The sequence below is a fragment of the Salvelinus sp. IW2-2015 genome, linkage group LG20, assembly GCF_002910315.2.
Source record: "Salvelinus sp. IW2-2015 linkage group LG20, ASM291031v2, whole genome shotgun sequence".
Taxonomy (NCBI): domain Eukaryota; kingdom Metazoa; phylum Chordata; class Actinopteri; order Salmoniformes; family Salmonidae; genus Salvelinus; species Salvelinus sp. IW2-2015.
In genome coordinates this window covers 41,845,096-41,869,093 of record NC_036860.1, presented here as the reverse complement: position 1 = coordinate 41,869,093, position 23,998 = coordinate 41,845,096, and the positions used below count along the sequence as shown (strand labels likewise).

General features: G+C 41.0%; 1 protein-coding gene across 1 annotated transcript in view; it reads right to left on the bottom strand.

Moving 5' to 3' along the window:
• Nucleotides 1-23,998, bottom strand: part of LOC111980417 (LHFPL tetraspan subfamily member 7 protein) — a 237,858-nt gene that overhangs the window by 152,443 nt on the left and 61,417 nt on the right. Inside the window, exon 2 of the mRNA XM_024011151.1 lies at nt 5,976-6,114. Coding sequence (XP_023866919.1) covers nt 5,976-6,114 — 139 coding nt within the window. The remainder of the gene's footprint in view (nt 1-5,975; nt 6,115-23,998) is intronic.

Here is a 23,998-nt window from a genome sequence, read left to right as displayed (position 1 = left end):
TAGCTGGCTATGACTTTCCAACACACCCCTGGAACTCTTCCAAGTCAAGGTAAGCTTTTTGTATTACTAATTTATTGCCACAGGGGCCCGCCATTGTAACTGCTTACTGACTGTACATTGTAACGTTACTGCATGATTGTAGCGGGTTTACTAACGCGTTAGTTCTATTAGCTATGTTACTTTACCTAATATGGTGACAACGATGTAGGCTGTGTGTAGCGGTTTGGCTTGGAAAGGTTTTTTCGCCTGGTCAAATACAGCTGATGTGTTGTGCATTGAAGTCCACAAGTGAAGGGAAGAGGTGAGAGGAGGAGAGCGCATAGATGCGACAAGGAATACAAAGTGGCTGCTTTGAAAGTTAACTGTGTTTACGCGTGATCAGGGGTGTATTCATTCCGCCGATTCTGTTGAAAAATGTTTCTTAAACGGAAGCAAACGGAACAAAACGGGGATAAACATACCTGAATTTGTCCAATAGAAACTCTCGTTTGCAACTGTTGGACTAATGAGTACACCCTATATCAGCTAGATGCAGCTAGATGCAGAGTGTGTAAGGCGGTATTAAATGTCACTGTCTTTCCATGTGTCACCGTCTGTGACCTCAAATTTGTCTCTCAACCTGTGTGCACCTATGTTGTAAACTTTCATTCTTGGGCTAGGTTGTAGTAACCTCATGGTGGGGATAGGGAAAATTTGAGTATCATATAGAAGCCTAAACCTATCGACGAATGAATTGAATGAGAGTCATCCAGTATGCCGTAATAGAAATAAGGCCATGCTCATGAAAAAAATATATGGTTCCAGCACACACACACAGGTCACAGAGCCGTCCTCCGTCCTCTTAGCCCACTAAGAGAAACAGCCCAATACAATATGCACCCTCGCAAATAAAATATGCCCCTCCATGTTCTGTTAAAACATTCAGACTGCTAGCCACGTGCTACACTATACACTCCACCATGTAGCGGCACAGGGGGAAAGAAGAACCCTGAACCTCAGCAGCACCGAATGGAAGCGCTGTGCTGCGTTGAGCCAGCGAAGGTTGAGCGAGTTCAAAGTCTAATCCTGGACTTCACCCATGGGAGTTCAGAGCTGGGAAAGGACAAAGAGCAGGGCTGTTTTTATATCTAAAAAGCCTTTTCTAGTTCTGCTGCATATGTGTGTGTGTGTGTGTGTGTGTGTGTGTGTGTGTGTGTGTGTGTGTGTGTGTGTGTGTGTGTGTGTGTGTGTGTGTGTGTGTGTGTGTGTGTGTGAGGATGGGCGCACACCCACTCTGGAGGAATCAAGGCTTTAGCGAGTGAGGGGAGCTAAATCCTGCTAACACATGCACACAAGCAAATGCACGAATACACTAGGCTACCATTGTCTTAAAAGCAATTGTTCAATTGTTTCTTATTAACAGTCTACAAATGAACGCCTTCTTAAAACAGTGTTAATTTGCACAGCATAATGAAACCATTGTTCCCACTGTAGTGTTATCTGTCAATTGATGCCTTTTGATATCGTTCTTCCATCATACACACGCACACATGCACACGCAAACACAGCAGGCCTGAGAAAACAAACAGACATGCTAGTTTGATCTCAGTTGTTCTGGGGCTTCGTACTCTCTCCAAAAAAACACTTGTTTATCAAGACGATACAACCTGGAAACTGAACAAAGAAACCAAAGCTTCTGCATTGTTCTGATGCATTGTATAAATGATACCATAGACAGTGAGAGCTATATCACACTATAGGATTACACAGACAGAGGCTGACTGGCCTGGACTGGCTTCCTACTGCCTGGGCTCTTTGTCAAAATGGTGGGTTTACCCAATAAATTACTGGAAGCTTACATTATAGTGTGTGACTCTCTTAATTTTTTATAGCCTACTCTTTTCAAGCTCTGCCACAGATCTGGCCTGGAGTATGGGTGGACACAGCCCATGTCGAGGCTGGAGAGGTATGAAGTGTTCAAAAAGGTGGGAGGCAGGCCTTTTAAACAGACCGTTAGCCCTGTCTAGGAACTAAGCTCTCGACTTTGTCAATATAGATTGAGGTTGCAATCTAACCTGACTAATGAATATAGTTACTAATTAGCCTGTGTTAAATACCACTTCCCTGGCTATACGTCAAGCTATAAGTCGATAATCCAATGGCTCATTGGCTAAAATCAATGCTGTTGTGCTGACGCTAAGTAAATGAGAAGGGAAAAGTAAACAAACATTTTCTCATAATTTCAAACTAGAAGTAGATCTAATCTTAGTGAGATAATCAGGGAGGAACTAAGTGCTAAAACTGAGAGTTGTAAGACTTGTTCATTTCTAAACTTCCTGAACTACACGGTGCGGCTAAAAAAGACCTGAGGTTTTCAAAAGGGCTTTCGGCAGGAAATCCAGGAACATTTCCAAAGAAAGTGTCTGAAAAGCCCAGTCTGGAAAAAGTGTGTTGTTGTTGTTGTTTCAGGGGCTTTTTTCTCAGAGTTGGATATGTTTCAGGATAGGAAATAATAGCAGTACTTAGTCAGTCCTTTCTCTTCTCTCGTTCTACAGGATATCCTTTATAGTTTACTGGATGTCGTGGGAGTGTTGTGGGAGTGTTGCGGGATTGTCCGAGTTGTTGGTTAGAGCAGTTTGTGCTCTTCAGATATCAAAACATCCCACACTTTGATAAACACATAACTACACACAAACACACAGGAACGGACAAACGTGCACACTCTATACAATGTGTGGAGGGCCTATGCACCAGGGTGGTAGGCAGCAGCTAGGTCTGACTAGTTTACCTGGCTGGCGTCGTGTGTATACATCACATTATACCCTAGCATCATATCACCAGCAACGCTCATGCTTAGTTTTATGGGGCTACTTCCCTGTTTGAATGAAAGCAGGGTCCTGATAGTCCCCCTGAACCAATGACCTGTGTTAATTAAGGGGCAGTAATTGTCTTTTTACGGCCACCTTTAGATCTCCCCGGTGCACTCCTCGTATCACTATGCCAGCTCAACACTTCACTTCACTCCACCACCGCAACCCGTAACCTAGCAACGGCCCGCTGAAGGCCTGAAGAGCAGCAGCTTCCGTTTGGTTTTGTGTGAGTGTTGTGCCTTGGCAACAAAGTGAGCTCCTCTTCACTTCAGATGATAAGCAGCTTTATCTGTATGTAGCTTGTAAATATCTGTGTACTGGATTAATACCTATAGAGAACACTAAAGGGCATTTCCATGTAAAAGGACCTATGAGCACCAACATGTGAAGTTCATAGGAGCATGTCAAATCTGGTGTCAAATGAAAGCAAAGAGTCTATAGTTTTTAGAAATTAAGTCATATACAGTTTTTTTTAACCTTTTTCCATCCTACACATTAGGAATAAGCAAAGGCGTTGACTTCTGGTCAAACAGCTGGAAAAGGGGTCTTAGAAAACATCTGGCAGAAAAAGTCCTAAAAGGTATTAAAAATGCATCAAATCACAATAATAATAATACGTACATTTAGTTTTGCAGAAATTATTTGCCATCTATAAATTTAAGAAATATTGCCTAGTGTCTTGTCATTTTGTTACCAAAAATCCACATATCTTTAAGATATTTCTTTATTTCTCTCCCTCATGAGGGAAGATAATAAAAGATCACAGAATTAACAAGTAAAGGTAGACCTACCAATTAGTTAGTGTTTTTACTGAAATCAATTTGGTTTATGATTAATTAAGTGATTAAAATGTGCCATTCTGTTATCAAATCGGAAACAGAATGACCAAAAAATCTGCAACAGAATGACTGCAACTGTATTGGCTACAATGGGAGCTCCTTTGCTACTGTCCTCTCTTCCACTGGCATACTGTTATGTTCAGCTCATAACTGTTTTCTTTCTCTTTCTGTCACATGGTGGTCAAAGCAAGAGTGTGAAAACAGTCTGGACAACCCCTCACTCTCTCTCTCAAGATAATGTCAACTTTCCCATGAACACCCTCTCATTCCATTTACTGTAACCAGCCCTCTCACCCACTAAGCACCAGCCAACACCAGACGTCCATGGACGTTGAAAAGTGGTCGAAGGTCAGTCCAAATCTGAACCAATCATAGACGTCTGTTTCACAAAATTTGGACAGAACAGTACAGTAGAGAAAACAAAAGTAGAGAACAGGTGTACAGTAAAGTAGACTTTAGTAGAGTACAGTAGAGCACACTTGAGTAAAGTACAGTATACTTTACTTGATGTACTGTACTTTACTGAATTATACTTTACTGAACTCCACTGTACTTTACTGTAATATACTGTGCTCTACTTTTCTGTACTGTGCTATCCAAATATGCGAAATATACGTCTATGAGTGGTACATATTTTGGTCCAGTCCGGACCAACCAAATTGAAGAGAATGACATTCATACTTATGCATTTCTGTATAGTACAGATTATGGACCCATGAAGTCGATCTGTTACAATAATTCTGGTACTAGGTGTTAATCCATTTCACTTACTGTACTTCCATAACCAAAATAGATTTTTTCAAACTCAAGGTGTCATATCATACCTGACAATTCATTCTTTCTGCAGACATCTTTGAATCTTCATTCGGAGTAGATATTTAACAGAGTTCTTTGGAAAAATGTGGTCGCATAAAAAAACGGAGGGAGATTTGACTGTTTTTCTCTTACCAAACTGTAGATCTGCACTGCTCTTCTAGTAAACGTGTTTCAGTAAAGTTTTCAGTGGAAATTGTTAAAAGTAGTCATTGTGTTGTATGGTCTGTTCAACTTTGCAATCAATGTTTTAGGTTTGGAGTCTCAGCGTCATTCTGTGGAATTGCTCTACAGATGAAGATATACCTAGATCACCAAAGAAGGCCCAAGCAGAGAAATGGGAGAAATAATAACTTATGGGACCAAGGGACTTCATTCATAACTCTCTTATGATTCACCTTGAACTTGTATATCAGTCGTTGAGTAGACAACGCTATCTACCGTGTAGGTCAGGGGTGCTCAAATATTTAGGTTTGGTGGGCCAAAATATAATCTGATTGGTGGGCCACTGGCCAAACAAATAGGCATTATCTATTTAGAAATATAACAGGAAAACAATATCTATTTAGTAAGCAATCATAAAATCACACTTCCAACAATCAAATTGTAGCCATATAACTTGACACCTAACAACAGATTCTGATTACCAGTATTAAAGATTAAAGATGTATTTAAAAAAAGTAACCGTTGTGGCACAGAAACTGCAACCAAGTTTCTACTTTCATAAGGCTAATAACTGGAATATGTTTCAAATTACTTGAATATGGGAAAGGTGTAACAATTTGTATTTGCAGCAGTAAGTCACTGAAATGCATCAGAAATTCCAGGAAAACATGAGGGAAGCTAATCAGGCAAAAGCACCTCTAGCCTATTTGGGGCCCGAAGAGAGATTTTGGTTAGATACATTTTTGGGCAGAGTTAAAGAACATTTTCAGCAATTCTACAAATTTTGTCATGAGGTGAAGCATTGTTTCGCAGTTTTAAAGCTAATTTCCTACCATTCTACACATTTTGCCATGGGGTGGTGAGAAACTTTGCAGTTTTAAAGCAGATTTTCTGCAATTACACACATTTTGCCATGACTTATACCATGTTCATATGATATCTGATTGAGAGTGACAAAAAAAATCTATGGGGCCCCCTGGAGGTTAGGGCTCCTGTGCGTGCCAGGTTGGTAATTTGTACTACAAGGTTAGATAGCTGGCTAGCATCTAAAAATGTTTTGCTAACATGAGCTAATTGAGTGACTGCCAGTGACTTACATTACAAGTGGAAAACTGCTGATGCACAACCAAATTTCAGAAACGACTTTACTATTCTAAGTTGAGATATATACATGTATATATTTGTAACCTTCTTTCGGGCCAAACCAAACAGCGTCGCGGCCCCAGTTTGGTCAGCCCTGGTCTAGGTAATAGAAAGTCTGTGTGTTGTTGTTGACAGGTGTGTGTGTATGTGTCTGTTKTGTACTCACCCGCAGCCATCTGCATGTATCCAGACAGTGTACAGATCCTCCTCTCACAGCCTCCGCTGGGCAGGAAGATGGTGATGATGGCCAACAGAGAGCTGACTGCCAGGAGAGAACATCCTCCAGAACACAGCACCGCACTCGTCTGAAACACACACACAAACACCAGAGATAGGGGTAAGTTCAAGGATTGATCACTCGTTAAACATAAATACACTATTAATGCATATTTGATTATCAGCTTGCTATTCAGCAACCAGTACATATCAAGGAAGCAACTTTGACAGGTTGAACCATACTAAATATAATGTGTGATAGTTTGAAAGCTAGAAACAGAGTTAAACATGTTAGTCTCACTCACAGACCCACACAAACACACACATTGGTTAATAGGTTTCTGTTTCCTGAGACAGTGCTTCAAATCAGGACAACAAAGGATTGACCCTGACTGTCCTCATTCATTACACTATGTTTAATCACACACTGGTCACACAGACAGAGAGAGAGAGGCTGAGGAGAACACCGGGCAAGCACAACACATAACCCACGCTAACAGACAACTGTGCACACACAATCCACTAACACGAACACACACAAACTGTGGGCTAGGTGAGGTCCTGGAATGTAGATGCTATGCGCCCAATGCGTTCTAGGTAGGGAAAGGGAGGAGCTGTGTGTCAGGTGAGTGGGGGTTCCAGGAGAATTCCCCCAGACAGACACTCTCCTTCCTCATCCTGATTCCTGCTGTTTGATCTGCCTGGCAGTCTTTTCATTCATTAGCCTATCACCCTGTCTCACACTGGCTTTGATAAATCAAATCAAATGTTATTTGTGACATACACATGGTTAGCAGATGTTAATGCGAGTGTAGTGAAACGCTTGTGCTTCTAGTTCCGACAATGCAGTAATATCCAACAAGTAATCTAACCTAACAATTTCACAACAATTACCTTATACACACAAGTGTAAAGGAATTAATAAGAATATGTACATAAAAAAATATATATGAATGAGTGATGGCCGAACGGCATTGGGAAGATGCAGTGGATGGTATAGAGTACGGTATATACATATGAGATGAGTAATGTAGGGTATGTAAACATATAAAGGTGGCATTGTTTAAAGTGGCTAGTGATACATTACATCAAGATAGCAAGATGCAGTAGATGGTATAGAGTACAGTATATACATATGAGATGAGTAATGTAGGGTATGTAAACATTAGTGGCATTGTTTAAAGTGGCTAGTGATAAATGTATTACATACATTTTTCCATTATTAAAGTGGCTGGAGTAGAGTCAGTATGTTGGCAGCAGCCACTTTGATAAAGCTGCTGCGCATCCTACCTTCCTACCACCTGGACACACACACACACACACACACACACACACACACACACACACACACACACACACACACACACACACACACACACACACACACACACACACACACACACACACACACACACACACACACACACACACACACACACACACACACACACACACACACACACACACACACACACACACACACACACACACACACACACACACACACACACACACACACACACACACACACACACACACACACACACACACACACGCACACAAAGTGGAGTTGTTGGAACAAGTCCTGTGAGTGATTAGCATTCAAGCCGCGGCGATCACAGAAAACTGTATAACATGCATGAGGGAATTACACCACTAATACAAGTGTCATTAGTCGCGTACTTGATGTGTTTCACCGTTCTGACTGACATGGAGGGAGAAAAAAGACAGCAAGAATCTCCATGCCTGGCAGAAGACTTAATTAAATTGTTCTTGCAAGTTTGGGGCAGAGAAAATGAGGAAGGTCGCCTTCATTTTTTTATGAAGGTAAGAAAAAAGAGAGCAATAGATGAAAAAGCAACCCCCGCTATTCTGAGATGAGCTACTCCAGCTACTAGATTCAGCCGTGGGACGATTTTTTCTTGACGAATGGTCGGGGGCCGGAACATAATTACAAATAATTTGTAGTCTGCAAATTGACTGCAAGAAGCCCATACAGATAACATACTTGACTAAAACATAATAATTTCACACTTTGCTTATATTTGTGTATGATCACGTGTCTCTCTATTATACACGGGAATACCTCTCCCCCCTCCCCCCAATTTGTTTGTATATATATATATACAGTGCATTCGTAAAGTATTCAGACCACTTGACAATTTCCACATTTTGTTACGTTACGGCGTTATTCTAAAATCGATTAAAGGGAGTTTTTTCTTCATCAATCTACACACAATACCCCATAATGACAAAGGAGTTTTGAAAATTGTTGCAAATTTTATAAAAATAAAAAACTGAAATATCACATTACATAAGTATTCAGACCCTTGTCTGTCGGCCCTGCATTAAAGACCAAAATTGGTTGAAGAAAATAGTGATGAATCAAAATATATACCAGTTTCATTTCAGTACCAAAGAATTGACAGCTGTCCCTCTATATAGATTGCAAAAGAGTTGGGAAGAGATTTTCGATGTACTGATTCCATGGCACATGGTTTATGAATTGACACTCAAAACGACGCCGGATTTAAAACTTTGCATTTTTCTATTTAAGTTATTATAAAAAATGATTGCAACCAATAGAATGCTATATATATATATGGGGGAATACAACCTCACCAGCTCTGCAGATATTGCTGTGAAGAGACAGAGTCATTAGATCTTTTTTTTTGGTACTGTCCATATGTAGCTCGTTTTTGGTCACATTTCCAGGAATGGCTGAAGTATTGCAACATTTACCTGGAGCTAACGCTGCAAACAGCAATACTAGCAATCACAGCACAGTTGAAAAATATATGTCAAATAGAAATCCACTATGGGCRGTGTTAAGAGATAGATGGGAGGGTGGGGTTGAATGGAGCTGAAGGGTGGGACTAATAACAACAAGATAACAAATGTAAAATATACTGTGTCTGTAAAATGTATAAGGGTTCAGAACATTTGTGAAATAAGCAAATAGAAATCAAACTGGATGGACATCAGAAATCGTGTAACAGAAATGTGTATTTGTATGTACAGTTGAAGTCAGAAGTCTACATACACCTTAGCCAAATACATTTAAACTCAGTTTTTCACAATTCCTGACATTTAATCCTCGTAAACATTCCCTCTCTTAGGTCAGTTAGGATCACCACTTTATTTTAAGAATGTGAAATGTCAGAATAATAGTAGAGAGAATGATTTATTTCAGCTTTTATTTCTTTCATCACATTCCCAGTGGGTCAGAAGTTTACATACACTCAATTAGTATTGCGAGCATTGCTTTTAAATTGTTTAACTTGGGTCAAACGTTTCAGGCAGCCTTCCACAAGCTTCCCACAATATGTCGGGTGAATTTTGGACCTTCCTCCTGACAGACTGGTGTAACTGAGTCAGGTTTGTAGGCCTCCTTGTTCGCACACGCTTTTTCAGTTTCTACCCACAAATTTCTATAGGATTGAGGTCAGGGCTTTGTGATGGCCACTCCAATACTTGACTTTGTTGTCTTAAGCTATTTTGCCACAACTTTGGAAGTATGCTTGGGGTTCATTGTCCATTTGGAAGACCCATTTGCGGCCAAGCTCTAACTTCCTGACTGATGTCTTGAGATGTTGCTTCAATATATCCATATAATTTTCCCCCTCATGATGCCATCTATTTTGTGAAGTGCACCAGTCTCTCCTGCAGCAAAGCACCCCCACAACATGATGCTGCCACCCCCGTGCTTCACGGTTGGGATGGTGTTCTTCGGCTTGCAAGCTTCCCCTTTTTTCCTCCAAACATAACGATGGTCATTATGGCCAAACAGTTCTATTTTTGTTTCATCAGACCAGAGTACATTTCTCTACATTTCTCCACATTGACCCACTGGAATTGTGATACAGTGAATTATAAGCGAAATAATCTTTCTGTAAACAATTGTTGGAAAAATTACTTGTGTCATGCACAAAGTAGATGTCCTAATCGACTTGCCAAAACTATAGTTTGTTAACAAGAAATTCATGGAGTGGTTGAAAAACGAGTTTTAATGACTCCAACCTAAGTGTATGTAAACTTCTGACTTCAACTGTATATATATTTATTTTTGCTCAGACAACTTGGGGGTACAAATAAAACCACCTGCGGGCCAAATTTGCCTGAGCTACTCTACTGTATACTCTCTTTAGAGGAAGGATGGAATAACATAGAACAGAATAACTTGGTTAAGATTCAAGGAGTTATCTCTATCCATCTCCTAAGTATGTGTCAATGCCATCTCTCCCAAACAATGTTATTTACAGTATAAAGATATTTTCATACATTGCACTCAAAGCACTCACAGTCACAATAGTGAGTGTCCTTCACTAGTGTTTTTGGTGATTGGGGAAAGAAATTCACATACAACCTTTTTAGAATTGTAACTCATTGTCTTCATGTGTCATTGTGTCATAACAGTTCAAAACAGTTCCAAACAAAAGTGAATGTATGTGTACATTGTCTGCAGCTGAATAGCTCCATCAAAACAAAGGAGTCAGTTGGCAAAAGGGAAGTGTACATACACCCTTAGCACCTTTTCTTCTATCAAGAACCTTAAAAGGTTATTCGGCCGTCCCCATAGGAGAACACTTCGAAGACCCCTTTTTGGTTCTAGTTAGAACACTTTTGGTTCCAAGTAGAAGCCTTTTGGGTTCCAAGTACAACCCTTTCAACAGACAGTTCTACATGGAACGCAAAAGGGTTCTACCTAGAACCAAAAAGTGTTCTACCTGGAACCAAAAATAACCCTTTTGGAACCTTTTTTCTAAGAGTGTAAGAAAAAGAGGGAGGAGATATGTGCTGTTATACTGGGTTAAATCAACATGCCTTTTACTATCGGATCATAACCAAAGCAATAATCAAAAGTGAACAACAATGATTATGATTATGTTGATGATGGTGTTGATAATGGTCACGATGAAAGTGTTTCTGCTGCATTGCTGATCACATGAGAGGTGAGAGGAAGGTATACTGTACAGAGTAGGCTCTGTAGAAAAGCCATTAAATATGATGTTCTTTGTTCTCTTTTCCTCTCTCACCAAAATGATATTCATGTATGCATGGGAATGTCTGGTTCTTTCCCTCATTGCTTGATCTTGACTTGTCTCACAGCCTCCTGGTGTAGCGCCTAGCTGCCTCCCTGCCATGTCTATTTTACATTCAGTGACACATTAAAGGTATGCTGGGCCTTAATGTAGTAATCAGATTACAGATACTTTAGAAAAACTAGATGATTACTTCGAGGATTACTTTTAAATTCAGAAAAGATGTTTGCAAAAACAAATATTTGACACTTCTCTGTTTTCTCAATGACATTCAAATTAGCATTGAAAAAAGACACAAGTTTATATTTGTTCAACGTGAGCGAGTCTGACCATAAGTCAGAGACCACTATGATGACACACCAAATGTGTTTGATGGATCGCGGGAAAAGAACAGAAATAGTATTTTGTAGGCTACAGTCCAAGCTATGTCTTCCAATGGTGCGACTGCTGTCGGCAGAGATTATCCAACTTGAATAAACGCTTGGAGGTAAGGATAACAGCAGTGGTGAAGTCTTCGGCGATACGGACATCACTTATTATTGATATCTACATAGCGCATTGATGTGAATCACACTGCTTCTCTCTCATTTAGCTATTTGCGCTTAACGGATTGTGATTGTTGTGAATGGCTGTTCACAAATCTATATGTGTATTTGAACCCAATAATGATTGAATTCAAGAAGTTTAAGCTGCCTGTCAATCAATTGTTTTTGAAACCAGTGAACATACAGTGAAAATGCGTTCTTGCAACAGCTGCATAGTTCGGATCCCAGCCTATGGAATAAAATGTAGGCTTTTATTGCTCAATCTAATTCAAATCTAATTGCTGATTTAAAAAAAAATCCATAGGCCTAATGGACACATGCTCTAACTGGCATACTTTTGATAGACTTAAAGGGGCAATCTGTAGTTTCTACATCCATTTTTTGGATTTATAAGTTATATATATATATATCCATTGATTCTTGAAGAATATAACTTATAAATGCCTCATGAGCTTAGTTCAACTGTCACACACCATGAGATATAAGCTTGTTTTTCTCCAATGTTTGTAAACATTGTAAATGTAAACACACACTGTATAGCTTCTTAACATGGTTAAAACAATACTTTTGATATCATGGATGGTCAGTCCTTGCATCCATAGCTCTGTCTATTAATCTGAGAGTGGTTACATTTCTCCAGGCCCATCCCTCAGCTTTTTACCAAAACAGAGGCGGGGCTGCCGTTTTGTTATTGTTTCATCTGTGGATTTGACCTTTAAACAGCTACATATTATCAAGATATCAAAGACTCCCAATCGCGTCCGGATATGATACAGCCTGGATTCGAAGCAGGGACTGTAGTGACGCCTCTTGCACTGAGATGCAGTGCCTTAGACCGCTGCACCACTTCGGAGCTCATCTAGGAGGAAAGTCATCTAAAAGTAACTGAATGTAATCAGATTACGTTACTGAGTTTGGGTAATCCAGAAGTTACGTTACTGATTAAACTTTTGGACAGGTAACTAGTAGCTGTAACGGATTACATTTAGAAAGTAACCTACCCAACCCTGGTCCCCACAATACATACCCACTTAACAGTAGCAGTCATTTACTGTATGGAACTACAGGTTACTGCAGCTGCATCAGTTTCAATAGGCAACACAATCTCCAAATAATTCATAATGTAATATAATGTAAAATCATAATACATACGACTGCAATAGGAGACATTTAACTATCCCCAAGTGCAGTTTCGTGTACAAATTCAAGGTTGGTAATATAAAAATGAAGCAGGTAACATCCTCTCACTTCACACAGGTAGGTAACAGCAATATTTCTCCACTAGCAGAATAACTTCCTTTCATTCCGCTAATTAACTGGGAAGCAGTAATAGATGTATTCACATGACATTTTACACTTGCCATTTAAAACAACGCCAGAGAATATTTAATAAAGCCTATCGCATTTGTTGCCCTGTCTCCATCTATAAAACAAAACCTACATTTCAATTAATGCGGACAACATTAATCAAGTCTTTACATTCTGTGTTTGTCAGCGATATTGTGTTTAGCGTCTTCGGCTGTTGATGATAGAAACGCGTTATAATGAACTCATTATGATCGCAACTTTTACTTACAGACGAGACAGAAAGAAATGAGAAGCCCTTTTCCACTACGGTGTAGTGTTGTGCTAAGCGATGCTTAGAGCCAGAGTTAATTTAGTAGAAAATTGGGTTCTAACAGCACTGGCACTTTCAGAGATGTTTCTTAAATAGATTGTAAATATATGTGAATAACTACGCAGAGCACTGAAACAACACAACAAGCCGGAGATAGAGAAAGTCAATTTGAAGTTACATTGAAGAATGAAATTGTAAAAACAAAAAGTAAATTATGTTGGAGATGATAAGGAGAAGAAATAGACAACGCCCTAGGCTCTGTTAAATGAGGTCATCATTATCACTTTGGCTGTTCAGCATCTAAAGTAGGTCTATAGTAAACACTTGCCCGGGGTGGTCAATCTTGTGGTATAAGACAACAGCAGTGTTAAACCATGCATGCACGCAGACACACTAACACGAAAGCGCACGGCCCCACAATGACCTACGGTCAGGGCTGGGGCTCAGTCATAAAGACTATTTTATTGGTTTCCTACTACAATCCAATCTAATATCACATACAAGGCCTGTATTGGAGAGCAATAACAGTTACAGCCCTGATTCAGAAATGCCCTAAATAGACTAAGAGTATTGAGTAATAAAGTAACATTCAGGTGGAGGTTCCATGGGTTACCTTTTCCAATTAAGTCGAGGAAGTCAAGGATTACACACAAAAAGCCAATAATATTTCATTGTATGCACAATTGGGAGTTATACAATCTGTGGTTTAGAAAGTGCTGAGCATACAGTAAGTGCTGCTGCAGCCATAATAAAACGTTCCTCCTTCCAATAAATGTATCACAATACAGTATTTTCATTTGGAGCTTGTGAAAGTACACATGGGCATTTCCATCTAAAAGGATCCATGAGCACCAACATGTGAAGTTCATAAGAGCATATCAAATTGGGTGTTAAATGAAAGTTACGAGTCTATATTTTTAGGAAATGAAGGCATAGATATATTTTCTTTTATGATTTTCAATCTTAAAAAGTATGCATAAGTAAAGGTTTTGATTTCTGGATAAAAAGATGGAAAATATGTCTTAGAAAACATCTATCCGAATAGTTGTAAAATGTATCAGAAATACATCAAAACACAATAATGTTGACGTAAAGACCCCTGCCAACTAATATAAATTCTTATATTTAGTTTTGTAGAAATTGTTTACCTTCTATAAGTTTAAGAAATATTACTTTGTGTCTTGTAATTCCGTTACCAAAAACACACATATCCTTGAAGGTGCCACACAGGATTTTTTTTGTAATTTCAGAAAATGTCCATAATATAACTGGTGTTAATAGTGGAATGATTGTGTTTCACTGTGATATTCACCTTCTGATTTCTCCCGCCAGAGCGGAATCTGTTGACAAACTGCGAAAGCTGTTCTGACTCTCCACTATGTTATCCAGTGGAAACCGCTAATTCCCTGGTAACTTTCGATTTTGTCCCACCAGCTTCAAACAGCTGTAAAAGCAATATTTTTAAAATATATTTCACAGCTTTTTAGATGGGACAATGATTCCATTCACTATTTAGTGCTAGTTTTCTCACAGAAACTTAAATTGAGCGAACAGTGTAGAATTTTAGCAACCAAGAAATGACAGAACGATTTCCACTAGATAACACAGCCACAAAGTCAAAACAGCTTTCCCAGTTGGACAACAGATGCCGCTCCGGCGGGAGAAATCAATAGGCGAATATCACAGCCAATCACAACACTGGCGGGTAAGTAATACTGTGAAACACTATTATTCCACTATTAGCGCCAGATACATTGCACTCGGAAAGTATTTCACCCCTTGGCTTTTTCCACATTCGCAAACATTTCTAAAAACCTGTTTTCACTTTGTCATGGGTTATTGTGTTTGGTTTGATGAGGGGGGGAAACAATTTAATCCATTTTAGAATAAGGCTGTAATGTAACAAAATGTGGAAGGGGTCTGAATGCTTTCCGAATGCACTGTATTATATGGACATTTTCTGAAACTACAATGCAAAAATTCAAAAAATCCTGTGTGTAGCACCTTTAAGATATTTTCACATGTCTGTCCCCGATGAGGAGGAAGTGTCACGTTCGTCGAAAGGAGCGTGAGTTGAGTTCCGCATACTTTATTACAAAGTGAAACTTCACAAAACCAACAAAGAATATACGAACGTCCAGTACCGCGCGCACTTAGGCACTAACTGAAAACAATATCCCACAAAGCAGGTGGGAACAATGGACAACTTAAGTATGATCCCCAATTAGAGACAACGATAATCAGCTGCCTCTAATTGGGAACCATACAAAATACACCAACATAGAAATATAAAGACTAGTACACCCCCTATCACGCCCTGACCTAAAACACCACAGAGAACTCCGAGGGCTCTCTATGGTCAGGGCGTGACAGGAAGGATAATGAAAGTTAACAAAAGTAACAAGTAATGGTAGACCTACCAATTAGTTATAGGGATTTTACTAATATCAATTGTATTTATGAATTAAGTAATTAAAACGTGCAAAAAATATCTGTAATTCTGTACTTTACTGCACTGTACTGAATTCTGCTCTACCATACTATGTTGTATTGTACTCTACTGAACTCTACCCTACTCTACTCTGCTGTATTGTACTGTACTGTACTCGTCTGTGCTTTGCTGTGCTGCGCTGTGATGTCCAAACTTGTGAAACACGAGGATAATTAAATTAATATCCATAATTATGCATTTCTATGTAGTACAGATCAGGGACCCAACCCATGATGTAATTCCGTTACCGGGTGTTAATCCACTTAATATACTGTAGTTCTATAACTAAATCTTTAAAATTTAATTCGGAACAGAGTTTTTGGAAAACATGGTCGCATAAAAACCTGAGGGAGATTCTACTGTAAAATTCTTCCACAAAATTTGGTTTTGTAAATGTTTTAGTGTACATTGTTACAACTAGTCCTTGAGCATATTCAATTCAATATTTTAGTTTGGCATACATTTTAAAGTGAAGAAAACGAGTCAAAGTGTAATCCGTTACTGTGGAATTGCCCACATCCTCAACACTCATCGCTGTTGGAACAGCAGTATAAAGACCAGACCATTACATTTTTTTTTACATTTAGTTTATTTAACCTTTATTTAACAAGGCAAGCCAGTTAAGAACAAATTATTATTTACAATGACGGCCTACCAAAAAGCAAAAGGCCTCCTGCGGGGACTGGGGCTAGAATAAAAAATACAAATATAGGACAAAACACACATCACGAGAAGAGAGACACCACAACACTATATAAAGAGAGACGTTTCCCATTAGTGCTCTATGCATACCCTTGACACAAACAACCCAGGCACTTGACAATCTAAAGCCTTCCCTGTATCAAGGACTCTGGGTGAAGTGAATACATACGCCTAACTGATATACATACTATGCATATGTGATTAGTTTGCTATATAACTGGACCGACGCGTGGGTGCTGTTTTATGTAAACTGTTATTGTTTTGCATACTGAGAGGGATGACACCGACCCAAAGCACAGCAGCTATGCTCTCTCTCTCTTCTCTCTCTCGCTCCACCTTCCTTTTAGCGCCAACCCTCCACTTAGCTAGCTCGACCCTGGGCTCATCAGCATTCAGTGATGTAGCAGCGTAGCTAGCGATCATAGTAAGTGTCATCCTTGACATCTCTTCGTGTCGCTCTGAGCCCATTAGCTTAGTCACACACACACATCTCCAAAAACATCACTTTACACTGAGTAACATCACACGCACATACACCAATACACACACGCTTCCACAAACATCACTTTACCCTGAGTAACATCACATGCACAAACACACGCGCTTCCACAAACATCACTTTCCATTGAGCAAGGCTGAATGAGGCCTGGATATTGCCCTGTAGCTGAAACACACAGACACACACACAGACACACACACACACACACACACACACACACACACAACACATCACCACACACACACACACACACAAACACACAAACACACACACACAGGGAACCAGCTGGGAGGGGTCTCTACTCTCTCGCTCTCTCTCTGTTTTAATCAGTTGTTTTTCTTCCCTGGTACTCTATATTGTAACTTAATCATTTTCCGAACAATCCTTATAACTCTGCCAAAACGGTCCCACAAATTCCGCCGTCCCCTAAATGAATGTGTTGAATAATACATCCATCTCCTCATTGATCTTTACTGGGGTACAGTCGCTTAGTAGAGACAGAGGATTGTGTGCAACTGTGTGTCGTGTCAGACAATCCGCCCTGAATGTCTGACAATGCCCTGCACCAAGGGCCCACGCTGCAAGAATACAAGATGGAGAGGAGATGAGGGATAAGGGGGGGAGGAGATTAATGACCTGACAAGTGGACGGAGTGTCAATTTTATGTTGAGGACAGCCAGGCCCAAGAAAGGACATGACATTCAGAAAGCACTTATGAAGAGGACATTAGAATGTTCTTCAGTTTCCCTTGAAGCCAGACAGCCAGGCATGGAAACAACAGGCAAATTCCTAAAATTCACCACAGAAAATGGGGTGTGTCTGTAAATGTTTATTGTCCTCATCTAATAATAACTGGAGAAGTCAACATGTTATAACATAGGATGGTTGACGGTTGAGAAATGTAATCTGTCATTAATTTGATATAGCCTCTCCCCTTAGATCCTGTTCTAGAGTAATTACCCTATCCCAAATCATGTTGATGGGGAATGCTTATTGGAATGCTAATCTGTAAATTGGGTTTCCAGTTTAGCAGTAGGGCTTCCTATAGTAGGGTTCCTATAGATCGAGCGGAGTGGAGTTTCCCATATTCTCCCCCATAAGGGGGAAACTCACTCCCCCTATTCTGGGTAAGTCAGAGGGGGTAACACTAAACGGCCTGTCATTGTCGTAAGGAATCCACTATATTCGTGCCTCAAATAAAAAAGTATGAAAAAGCATGCTTTACTGTAGCCAGCAGCATACCACCCTGCATCCCACTGCTGGTGTGCTTCTGAAGCTAAGCAGGGTTGGTCCTGGTCAGTCCTTAGATGGGAGACCAGATGCTGCTGGAAGTGGTTTCGGAGGTCTAGCTGGAGGCACTCTATCCTCTGGTCTAAAAAAAATATCCCAGGGCAGTTGCCCTGTGTAGGGTGCTGGCTTTTGGATGGGACGTTAAACGGGTGTCCTGACTCTCTGTGATCACTAAAGATCACATGGCACTTATTGTAGGGGTGTTAACCCTGGTGTCCTGGCTAAATTCCCAATCTGGCCCTCATACCATCATGGTCAACTAATCATCCCCAGCTTACAATTGGCTCATTCCTCTCCCCTGTAACTATTCCCCAGGTTGTTGCTGTTAATGAAAATGTGTTCTCAGTCAACTTACCTGGTAAAAAAAGGGTTAAATATATTTAAAAGATGTGGTGACATGTTTAATCAAAAAGCACAGCGGTAATCTGAAGTCAGCCTTACAATTTATCCTAGCCGAATGAACTGAGGCAGACTTCCTGCTCTCTCTCTCTCTCACACACACTGTCTCTCTCTTTTGATTTTTTCTCATTGTTTTCCCAGCAATTTCTCCCCGGTCAGTCCCTCTCCTCAGCAGACAGTGAGAGCCAGAACCAGGTGGGGGTGTTGGTAGAGTGGGCAAAAAGTCAAGTTCAACGCACAGAGCAGAGCCACCCCCAGCCCCAGGGACGGAAACAGCCAGAGTGACCAGAGTCAGCAGACCACATGCATGACAGAGCCCATTGTTGTGGGTCCCTGTGAGAGCCTGCTCCGCCTGCCAACAACGCTGTGGAGAGACGGACGTTCCAACTTCCCTGCCTTCTAACTGCCTGTATTTACCACTGACAAAGATGTGTGTATGTGTGTGTGTGTGTGTCTACATGTGTGCATGCATGTGTAACCACAGTCAGGCATGTGGAGTGGCCTCTCAGAGCCTGCCCATACATGTTGCCCTATCCTTTTCCTAAATCAATAGCTCTACAGGATAGGACAGCAGGAGGGCAGAGCCACTGACAGAGGAACAGAGGCCCAATTCAGGACTGTATCCAGAGCTGCATTCCAGAGTTGTAGTCACAGTTTTCCTGGCCTGGCTCCACTCTGGCCTAACACCCAGGCAGCTGTCTTCCTGTCAGGGCCACATACCACCACCTGCTGCCCCACCTGGAACCCCAATGGACGCCACTGTATGTGTGCATTGGAATGGGTGAAGGACAAACATGGCCTCCTTGGTGGGTGGCTCTTGTTGCTCTCGATACTGTCTCTATCCCCTAATGCTGAAGCATGGTTTGTTCACTTCGCAGCAAATCACAGAACCGATATTCAGTACCTTCTCTGAGTTAACAGGCCTTTAGTGTACAAAAATATGATTCTAAAAAATTGAAATACAAGGTCAGGAACTCGATCACCTCAGCAACTGGATAAGATGGCACTGCAGTGGATAGCAGCCGTTTTACGGGCTCTTGTCCAATTCTGCTATCTTGTGTATTTTTATGCTGATCTGAATTGTTATGTACATAATGTCTCCACCATCATTTCCTATGACAGAAAACAACTTCTGGACATCAGAACAGCGATCACTAACCTCGATTTAGACTAACATTTTTACATTAACGAGTCAGCAGCTCTGGATGTTCTGCTTACTCCGGACCAGGCCTTAATCCCCGGGACTCGAAAGAGGAAGCGGTGGAGAAACCAAGGCAGGCGAGTCGGCACCCTGACGAGACTAAGTTAGCGAGTAAATACACCACCGTTGCCCTCTGTTCTATTGGCGAACGTGCATTCACTGGAGAATAAACTGGATGAGCTCCGTTCGAGACTATCCTATCAATGGGACAGGAAAAACTGTAATATATTACGCTTCTCAGAGTCGTGGCAGAACAAGGACATTTTTCCATTTTGTTACTTTACAACCTTATTCTCCAATAGAGTACATCCCCCTCATCAATCTACCCACGATACCACATAATGACAAAGCAAAAACAGGTTTTTCAAAATTTTTGCTAATTTATATACAGTGGGGAGAACAAGTATTTGATACACTGCCGATTTTGCAGGTTTTCCTACTTACAAAGCATGTAGAGGTCTGTATTTTTTCATCATAGGTACACTTCAACTGTGAGAGACGGAATCTAAAACAAAAATCCAGAAAATCACATTGTATGATTTTTAAGTAATTAATTTGCATTTATATTGCATGACATAAGTATTTGATACATCAGAAAAGCAGAACTTAATATTTGGTACAGAAACCTTTGTTTGCAATTACAGAGATCATACGTTTCCTGTAGTTCTTGACCAGGTTTGCAAAACACTGCAGCAGTGATTTTGGCCCACTCCTCCATACCTACCTTCTCCAGATCCTTCAGGTTTCGGGGCTGTCATTGGGTAATATGGACTTTCAGCTCCTTCCAAAGATTCTATTGGGTTCAGGTCTGGAGACTGGCTAGGCCACTCCAGGACCTTAAGATGCTTCTTACGGAGCCACTCCTTAGTTGCCCTGGTGTGTGTTTCGGGTCGTTGTCATGCTGGAAGACCCAGCCACGACCCATCTTCAATGCTCTTACTGAGGGAAGGAGGTTGTTGCCAAGATCTCGCGATACATGGCCCCACCCATCCTCCCCTCAATACGGTGCAGTCCGTCCTGTCCCTTTGCAGAAAAGCATCCCCAAAGAATTATGTTTCCACCTCCATACTTCACGGTTGGGATGGTGTTCTTGGGGTTGTACTCATCCTTCTTCTTCCTCCAAACACGGCGAGTGGAGTTTAGACCAGAAAGCTCTATTTTTGTCTCATCAGACCACATGACCTTCTCCCATTCCTCCTCTGGATCATCCAGATGTCTTTGGCAAACTTCAGACGGGCCTGAACATGCGCTGGCTTGAGCAGGGGGACCTTGCGTGCGCTCAGGATTTTAATCCATGACGGCGTAGTGTGTTAATAATGGTTTCTTGAGACTGTGGTCCATCTCTCTTCAGGTCATTGTCCAGGTCCTGCCGTGTAGTTCTGGGCTGATCCCTCACCTTCCTCATGATCATTGATGCCCCACGAGGTGAGATCTTGCATGGAGCCCCAGACCGAGGGTGTTGACCGTCATCTTGAACTTCTTCCATTTTCTAATAATTGCGCCAACAGTTGTTGTCTTCTCACCAAGCTGCTTGCCTATTGTCCTGTAGCCCATCCCCAGCCTTTACAGGTCTACAATTTTATCCTGATGTCCTTACACAGCTCTCTGGTCTTGGCCATTGTGGAGAGGTTGGAGTCTGTTGAGATTGAGTGTGTGGACAGGTGTCTTTTATACAGGTAACGAGTTCAACAGGTGCAGTTAATACAGGTAAATGAGTGGAGAACAGGAGGGCTTCTTAAAGAAAAACTAACAGGTCTGTGAGAGCCGGAATTCTTACTGGTTGGTAGGTGATCAAATACTTATATGTCATGCAATAAAATGCAAATTAATTACTTAAAAATCATACAATGTGGGGGGCGGAGCTACCCATGTTGGAGTGAACGGCGGTGTGTGAGAGGCTCCTGCAACTTTTTGTGGCGAAATAATCTAACTTAACCTACTTTATGATACTTTTTACAACAAACGTTTTCTTTCTAATACAACATTGTAACTTTCTGTGTAAAAATGCCGAGTAATAAGCGACCAAAGGACAATAAATCCACATCGGAGGCCTACTCCACACCAAACAACGAGACAGACATGGCGGAAGGCACATGCAACAACGTGAACTTACAGAACTTACCCGCGGCTTTGGGAGAACTACGTGTTGCTTTAGCTGAGGATCTTAAGGCTACTATTGCTGAACTGGACACCAAAATCGAGAGCACCATTCGAACGGTCGCTTCGCAGGGCCAGAGTATTGTGGACCTTGAGAAAGCTTCTGAATCAACGCTGGTAGGATCGACGAGTTAGAGAAGCTATGCTCGTCACTGCAGGATAGGGTGCAGAGGCTTTCTGTGAAAGTGGTCGACCTGGAGGGCCGTTCCAGACGTAATAACCTTCGCGTTGTTGGTCTGGCAGAGGGGTTGAGGCGGGATCTCGCCCCACCGACTCTCTTCGCCAAGCTATTGAAGGATGCAATGGGATCGGATGTTTTGGTTCGGACCCCCAGCTGGAACCGTGCACATTGCACCCTTGTCCCAGTGGCTGGACCGGGCCAACGTCCTCGCCGTAAATCATCTGTTGTCACAGTTTCAAGACCAAGGATCTTATCCTGCGCGAGGCCCGAATGAGGGGCAACCTGTTACATAAAGGGCACCCCTTCMRTGTCTATGATGATTATGCGCCCGATGTGGCAAAGCACCGCGGCGACTACAGAGATGTCATGACCAAACTCTACAAACTCCATCTTCGCCCAGCCTTGCTCTTCCCTGCAAGACTAAGAATTACCCCGCCTTCCRGTGAGAAGATTTGGCTCTCCTCGGTTTTGGACGCAGAGAAGTTTATCCGGGAACATACGCCAATCCCCCGTACAGGYTAGAGTGCCTTGTCATTGTGKGTTAGGGTCTGCTCATGGAATCGAATCCATACTATACCATAACGGGTGAAACCGTATTGAACGGTCTCAACAAGGGCTACCGAACATGTAAGATGCTGTGGAGGGCGGTCAGAGCTCTCAGTTAAAGTCACTTTCATTCTGGCTGTGTTCAGAGCGATGCCTATTTGGGATGTCTTCCAGGTTTGATCATTGACACTTTCGGATGAATATACTTATATTCCCCCATTTTTTGTTTTGTTTCGTTATTTATTTTTCAATTCTTACATTTATTGTTATTACAATACCATTTATTTATTGCTTGCAGGGGACTGGGGGTGATGGTTGGGAAGGGGCAGACAGACACCTGGATAGCAAGTTGATGTTTTGTGCCGTTCTGCCTTTGTCTTAGCCGAGGGCCGCTCTCCCGATTAGATCCCCACCAGCCCTCTGTAGTGTCTGTGTAGGGGTGCGTACATATAATTATTATTTGTACTTTATAATTATTTTCTCTTAGCATTTTATTATTATGTATGTGTATATTTTAAATGAGTGTAGATTATTATTCTGGGGCATGAATGTTTGTGTATGTATATGTATGTATGTGTATATATGCATATGTATATATGTATGGGTGTGTGTGTGTGTATATGTATATATTTTTTTATTTTTGGGGGGTGTGTGTGTATGTGTATATGTGTATGTGTATATGTGTATGTATGTATGTATGTATGTATGTATGTATGTATGTATGTATGTATGTATGTATGTATGTATGTATGTATGTATGTATATATATATATATAACCTTTTTATTTATTTATTTTCTGATTGGGGGGTACGTTTAATTTAGAAAAATTATTGTTTCCGATCTAACCCACAATATGTAAATGTGCTGCTGTCTATGTCGGTTGCTGATGGTTCATGTTTAGACCGGCATTGCTTAGCAATATAATCTTGTGAAGCTATATCTTGCTTATCTCAGGGATTGACCCAAGATGACGCTTAAGTGCGCAATATGTTTAAGTTGCAACTTATTCTCTTTAGGTTTATTAGATGCTAATTGAACACTTTATTCACGGGATCCTCCTCAGTTCATATGTTAGTAGAAGTTCTAGGATAGTGAGAGGTGAACGTATAGTTGGGATTTTATTTTTGTTTTACCTCTTGTTCGAGGTCGCGCCGTGCTTTTTTGGCATCGGCCAGACAATGTGTTTATTATTTATATTTTTCTATTTTTCTCTCTCCTATTTGTGTATGCCTGTTAAAGGTGGGTTGATCGGGGGGGTAAATAGTGGGGAAAGTAGGGGAACAGGGTGGGAAGTAAAGGTG